General features: G+C 39.3%; 1 protein-coding gene across 1 annotated transcript; it reads left to right on the top strand.

Annotated features, from left to right (window-relative positions):
• Nucleotides 1–2,534: 2,534 nt before the first annotated feature.
• On the top strand, nucleotides 2,535–6,963 carry LOC108665474 (sialidase-like). The gene is made up of 2 exons (XM_018152228.1): nucleotides 2,535–2,742; nucleotides 5,870–6,963. Exons 1-2 carry the CDS (start codon nucleotides 2,535–2,537, stop codon nucleotides 6,961–6,963), a joined length of 1,302 nt encoding a protein of 433 aa, XP_018007717.1.
• The last annotated feature ends 528 nt before the right edge of the window (nucleotides 6,964–7,491 follow it).

The raw sequence follows: 7,491 nt of genomic DNA, 5'->3' as shown, positions 1-7,491 counted from the left end.
TCCGAGTAATAGTACTGTTAACAAAACTAGTAACAGTAACTAAACTAAAGAAACAATAACAGTAAAAATGGTTAATTACATAGCATTCTTTGTTCTGACACACGTGACGGCAAGTGGCGTGAGAGACGCTGATAACATAAAGCATTTGCGTGACTTGTCATTATGGCTCCGCGTGGCCCTTAAAATAACTTTCGCTGCAAATTGCTCATAGCACATCTTTCTCCTCTTAACTACCTACTTCTCCCCCTTCTTTATCTTGAATTAGGACTGCCGTTCGCTGAACATCTCTTCCCAAGGTATAGTTAGTTATTGGCAAAGACAGCACTCAATGTCGTTCCAAAGCCTTATGTGTGGTTAGTAAAAAGCTGCCACATATATAATGTAGCTGCCACCAACAAATTGCGTTTGATTTTTTTGTCTTTAAGTGAATAGAATTAGATGCGCAATGAATAGAAAGATTACCTTTAGATTATTCTACTGAACTATTTTTGTAAATACTCCTCCTTCAGAGACAAGTCAACATCATTAAATTTGAACTGTAGACGATTGATGGCTGACGCGTTCATTGTATTGTTGGTGCCATTTAATCTGACCGAAATTCACAAACTTCATGAAAAGGAGAACGGAAACCATTCAAGATATGGCATTCTGACGAAGCCAAAATCTTCTATAATATGGCGTTCACTCGAACTCGAGCTTTCACTCGACAGCGGCGCTTTCTCGAGACTAAATAGCTAAATAGCAGCTCATAAATATAAATTATTCTATAGAGAAGACAGAAAAACACTTCGCAATAATTCCAGCTAAAAATTTCGTGTCGAATATTATGAGTCGAAGTGCACTTGTCACCGCGCGCTTAGCAAAGCCACGACACCGCTCTTTGGATCTCGGAATCCCAAAGATTATGAAAATTAAATTAAATCATTACTGAGTTACGGTGACCACTTGAATGCGTTTTTGGAGCGTTCTGGCGAGAACAGGTCGCTCTCATTAGCGCCATTTCGACACCGCTGCCCAAAAGATCGTTCTACCACGCCGCCGGGATCCCCTGTACACAACCAACGACGTCTTCTTGGATTTCTGTAAGATTATTTTTGCAAATTTGTATTTATTTTACAAATTTGTATTTTTTTTTACAAATTTGTATTTATTTCACATATTTGTATTTTTTTCACAAATTTGTATTTATTTCACAAATTTGTATTTATACAAATTTGCATTTTTTACAAATTTATAATTTTTACAAATTTGTATTTCTTTTACAATTTTTATTTTTTACAAATTATTATTATTTTTTTACAAATTTGAATTTATTTTGTGATATATTAGTTAGATTGATTTTGAAAAATTAATATATTTTATGTTCTTGCTGAAACAAATTTTCATAACAAATGAGTGGATAGAGTAGATTTCTAGAGCCGAAGCGCATAATTTATAAAACTCCTAAAAAATTGCATGAAAAATGGCGATCAAACTAAAATCATTCTTCAATTGTGAACATATAAGTCTACATTTGTATGGTCATACACATATCGAACGAAAAACTAAGTATTGTTTTCCAACTCCAAAAGTATCATTCACTCAAATTCATGTTCAGTAGGTAGAGTTTTGAAATGCATACATTGAAATGAAAGTATTTCTCTGAAATGAACTCTTGCTGAAGTAATATAGAAGAACTAATGCAACATGATCTTTCTAACAACGGGAAGTAGGAAAAAACATTTTGAATATCACCAAAAAAAAACAATTATTTGTTGTTCCTTTTTTTCAATATTGTAAATGACTTACTCAACAACAAAGTTTTATAAATGCGCACCAATTAACGAAAAAAAAGAAAATAATTTAACAAATAAAATTACGTATACAATTCATAAAACAACGATTTGTTATCACTCAAATGGAAGCTAATCTCTTGGGACCTCGTCTTAAAAAATTCTCTAATACTTATAATTTTCAAAATCAACGTTTATTAATGGAAAGAAAATAAGAAGACCTTGGCTGGAAGCATTAGAGGTCGTTATGCAGGCAACTGTGCTCATGAGAACGCAAGTTCTCAAATAAGAGGTCTCGAGAGATCTCAAGTAACCTTTCATTTACGGCGCTCATTAAAATGCAATCAATTACATTTTGGGCTCTCACTGTCTCGCTATGGCTCTTGAGGACGACCTCACCCGCCCCTCTCTCCCCTCACATGGCCCTCATCACCCGCCCACCTTGCCCTCACATGGCCCTCATCACCCGCCCATCTCTCCCTCACATGGCCCTCATCACCCGCCCACCTCTCCCCTCACATGGCCCTCATCACCCGCCCACCTCGCCCCTCACATGGCCCTCATCATCCGCCCATCCCACCTCGCCCCTCACATGGCCCTCATCACCCGCCCAGCTCGACCCTCACATGGCCCTCATCACCCGCCCAGCTCGACCCTCACATGGCCCTCATCACCCGCCCAGCTCGACCCTCACATGGCCCTCATCACCCACCCACCTTGACCCTCACATGGCCCTCATCACCCGCCCACCTCTACCCTCACATGGCCCTCATCACCCGCCCACCTCGCCCCTCACATGTCCCTCATCACCCGCCCACCTCTCCCCTCACATGGCCCTCATCACCCGCGCCCACCTCGCCCCTCACATGGCCCTCATCACCCGCCCACCTCGCCCCTTGTTTCGCCCTCACTGAATGCTGCCCTTCTCTTCCCTCTTCCATCTCGTCCTCAGCTGTCCCATATTCCCGTGGTAATTTTTCTACCTACCGATTTTTTTTAAATCTTGGGTCTCTATGTCTATCCATTCCTGACAAGTACGTGCCCACCCGTCATACGGTCGACCTGACTACCATTACTTCACCGAGGGTGTTCCTTAGATACCATCAACCAGTCGAGCATATTCCTACTTCTACCATCAGTCCAACGATCATATTTTCTCAGCCACCATCACTCCACCGAAAGTATTTTTCTCCTATATTTTCTTTAATGGAGCAATCAAAGTAAGACTCATCATCACTCGGTTCCCATACACTCACACCTTTCACACGCACCTCTTAATTTTCATAAAACTAATTGTTGCGAATTAAATTCGAGAATATTTCAAAGAGCCAAAATGTATCCAGCTTGCATTTTACAAACAAAAACTGCAGCTTCTTCTGTTTTCTCATAATTTGAAAAATTGTAGTTATTAGGAAGATTAAATACTAAATGTAGACTATAAATTTTCATTTAGAATTTAATTTTAAAATGGTAATTATATTTGGGTTGTAATTGCATGTATTATCATTAAAACGGCTCCTTCAGATAGGGGATGTGAAAGTCATGGCATTGAAACCACTTGAAGAAAAGTACGAACACGCAAGTCGCTATAACTTTTATCTTCCTGCCATGAATTGGAACTTCTAGCCACCGTCATTTTTTCCGCTAACATTTTCGTTCGTCTTATTTCCAATTTTACATCTATTCACTCCATAATTCCCTCTCGCATCGCACTTATTTCCACCGCTTTAACCGTTCATACTCCTTATTCGCATCATCCCAACACGTTTTCTAGGATTTTTTCCTCACTCCCCGTAAACCCCATCTCGACAATCCCACCCGAGCCTCTCCTTCCTAAGATCCCTCTCGTTAAGTCCCCCACCAAACTCCTCGTGTGGCCACCCATTAAAATGTGAAATATTTTAATTAAGGTGCCAGGTCTTCTCAGTCGCTGAGCCTTTTATCTTCGCCTCTTTATTTAGGCCCTTCTAGGCTGAGTATTGAAGACTGGCCTACAAATAAGGCTGTTGCCATTCAATTACTCAAATCATTTCATTTATTCTAAATTATTCGCAAACAAAAAAATCGTCATTTCTATAAACTAGCCCATTTTTAGGACTAAGGTTTAAAGAGAATCAGTGTACAGTTATTTCGTGGAAAATAAATTGATGCATTTTTTATTGAATGAAATATTTATGCTGAGTAATGAAATATATGAACAAATTTTAAAAAGGGATTTGATTTCTTTGCATTTCCAGGGAAAATGTTCGTATCTTCAAACTCATTATTTTTTTCACAATTATTTGTAAGCAAATAGTTTCATGACCGAAAGTATTCATGACCGAAATATATTTTTACTCCTGAGATAAGATTTCTTCCTAATTTGATTTAATTTTTGCAAAATATTTCTACTGCCTCCATCTGCATCTGATCGCTTTTGAGTTAAGCTTCAAGGACATGAAGGATAATAAATTTTGGCAGGACTCAACTCGTACTTGAAACTTAGATGAAAGAATTGCATGTAGATAGTTTTATTTTGCATTTTCATTTGAGCGTTGGGTTCAAAATTTGTGCACAGATAAGTCACTCGATCATTACAGTGACGATGAATTGTTTGTCATCTGCCGTCATCCATAGAATTTTAAGTATAAATAAATGACTAATACGACCAATATCTTGAGAAAGGGTTAAATTTGAGTCTGTGAACTAGTTTGACTTTGGTCGGCACCATAGCATTTGAAAGGCATCTTTTAATTTGCTCGGCGTTACTCCACTGCAATACAAGCAACTTCGCCGACAACTTTAAATTAACTTCTGCTCGTTTCGTAAAGTCTAATTAGGTGTCCGCATAAAATCAAAGCTAATATTTCGGATCAAAATAATGATATCCGGTTCAATTAAGTTTGGAGTAATAATGGGCCCTAACGCGGCAACTTATTAAACTTTTCAACGCGGAGCAAGGGGCCAAGTTGGAGCAAAGACCAGGGCGACCGAGTGCTGGATCGTGGCGACTGCATCAATGGTATAATACTATTCAGATTTTCAAGAAATTTTCCCGATAGTACATTCAAACATTTACTTACAAATTGACTGCAGTATCGGGCTATTGGGAGCTTATACCTCATCATTCTAATGACTGTTTTGAAGGTATATTACATGATTTTATAACACGAGGGAGACTAAGGAGGCGTTTCATAAACTGATACAGGAAAAATAGATTACTGAGGGCAATTGTTTGAAAATTAATACCATTCACAGATGGTTGTTATTTTGATGTGAAAAATATTTCGGTCGTACGTCAAGTGACTCACAAATGCGCCATACAATAGGGCATTAAGTTTCTAATTTGAAGTGAAAATACTAGACATGCATTGAAAATGGAAAGTAAAACGGAGGTATTAAAATGATCAATTTTAACAGGATTGGGATGATAGCTAATCAATCATTCAGCAGGTGCCTAACCTGCTTCACGAACAAGTGAAACTTGTGAAAATGTGAAAGCTAAAAATACGAGTATTGAGCACTGAAACCATGACGCTGTTTTGTGATCTTAGGTGTTATAATTAATTCCAAAATTTAGGAAATCATTTTTTGGATGAATAATTTTATTTAGGAAATGAATACGTATCATTTTTAGATAATATTATACGTACACGAATAGCAATTTCAAGATGTAACAAGCTACATTTCAGTAATGTTGCAATAACTAATTTTTATTATTTAATATCATTTTAGTTTATTCTATATCAGTTACCAAATATTATACTTTATGTATCTTTACGTTTCCAAACCTTATAACCTGCAGTTTATTAGTGTCTCTTATTTTACTTTAATCACAAGCAGACTCATTAAATTTAGTACAATCGGCTTGACACGACATAAAGGATAATCTCTATTGGGATTTAGATCTGCGACCTTATAAGCGTCGATTTTTTTGACCTAAAGTTGTTTTCCCTCTGAAGATTGGGTTTGTTTGTTTTTATGTTCGGTTATTAATCGTATGCAATGTACCTTATAAGCGGAATTGACTGCATTCTCCCCAAGTTATATTTTTAGTTTTGGTTTAATTACTGGAAAAATGTCATCACTCTTATTTATTTGCACCGTTTCTTTTACAGCGAGTAAACGAGCGAGGTCTGACGACGAAGTGGGAGCCACAGACGAAGGCGTGACGAAGTCTTCCCCTACTGACCACCAAGCAGTTCAGTCGTCACGCGCTTGCCACTCGCCCCTGGTATCTCCTTCGTCGATTCCTTCCCATGCCCAAGAATCGTCAGACGCTCAGTCCTTGGCCATGCTTCCTGCACTTTCATCTTCAGGCTCTCCTCTGCCCCCACCACCTCCTTTAAATTCCACTTCCCCTCATACAAACCTTGCCTCACCTCCATCAGCAGCCACCCCTCCTTCTCATCCGTGTAGCTCTTCGTCGTCTCTCGAGGCTCATTCCTCCATCAGGGACCTCACTAATAGCACCAGGAAAGATCCTCCCAGAGATCATCGGACGTTTGAGACCGTTGACTCTTCAGCTGGAAGCTTCCAGGTAAAGGTTGACCGTTCAAGTCCCAATATTGCGGACAGTTCGCAAAATCAATCATCGAATGCGTTGGACACACTCATGAGACTTTTCCCAGGGCGACGAGTTCCAGTTTTGGAAGCCGTGCTGCTTCACAGCGGAGGAGACGTTCTACGAGCCATCCAAACTCTGCTGTACTCCTCCGGCACCACAGAATCTTCAGATACTGGCTACAAGAACGGAAATGAAACAGCAGCTGATAATTTAAATATTAACAGCCGACTTAACCAACGGGTAGTGGCCGATAGTCGCAATGTGACTCGTTCTTCACCTTCGCATCTGCCGCCACCACCGCCGACCATCCAGCGGTCTCCTGAACCTCACCGGCCCTACGACTTCTTCCAGGACCCAAACAACATGCTCAGGTCGCCTGCCTTTAGCCCGCTCTCCACCAGCAGCCTCGGTCGCTTCCCGTACTCACATCACGCGTTCTTGGGACTTCCATACTCTCCTTTCCTGCATCCAAGGCCTGAATATTATCCGCCTTTGAATCTATCCGCACACCAGCCCATTCCTCCACCCTTGTCCCCCACCTCGGTACATTCATCGTATCCACTCTTGCATCACACTTCTACCTCTCCTCTGCCCAACGACCAGTCGCTCTCACCCTCGTCCACTCACGAGCAGGACTCCGATTGAAATTTTCAAGGATGGTTTAAAAGACCTTGATTAATAATATAGCAAACTCTACAACCGATTAAGATACATTGAGAGGATTTAGTAAAGAGTTTGCGCTCATGAGGCTTCTCTGATTCAATTTGTATACCTTGATTAGGTAGCCTCAATAAAGTATGTTCTTTCATACAATTCTGTACAAAAAGATACATGAATTAGATTCAGCAATTACTCTCTGGCAACTTTTAGTCTTTAATGGTGTAAATAATGAAGATCAGGAAAATAATGAACCAAATCTTGATTTGTTTACCAAGCAGCTATTTAGCGTACTTAATTTAGATTTACATACAATCAATGGATTTAGCCAAAACTGTAAGATTGTTAATTCTTACTTTAACTAAGGTTCATTCATGTACTCTGTAAATAACATATATATATATTGACTTTCACAACTATAACAATAATCTGATTGTTTAAAATAAAGATCAATGTTTTCCAAGTGAACTCGTCTGCAACGACTCCAATGTACTAGCGGAAACAATTGTAGACAAA

This window comes from Hyalella azteca, unplaced genomic scaffold (assembly GCF_000764305.2).
Source record: "Hyalella azteca isolate HAZT.00-mixed unplaced genomic scaffold, Hazt_2.0.2 contig4447, whole genome shotgun sequence".
Classification (NCBI taxonomy): Eukaryota; Metazoa; Arthropoda; class Malacostraca; order Amphipoda; family Hyalellidae; genus Hyalella; species Hyalella azteca.
The sequence above is the reverse complement of the archived record's forward strand: the minus strand, read 5'-3'. Positions and strand labels throughout refer to the sequence as shown.

Bases quoted from the DNA above. Each gene is read 5' to 3' on its own strand.
- LOC108665474 (XM_018152228.1), top strand. From the start codon at position 2,535: ATGGCCCTCATCACCCGCCCACCTCGCCCCTCACATGTCCCTCATCAC. The intron at 2,743-5,869 runs GTAATTTTTCTA...TTTCTTTTACAG, and splicing joins AGCTGTCCCATATTCCCGTG to CGAGTAAACGAGCGAGGTCT.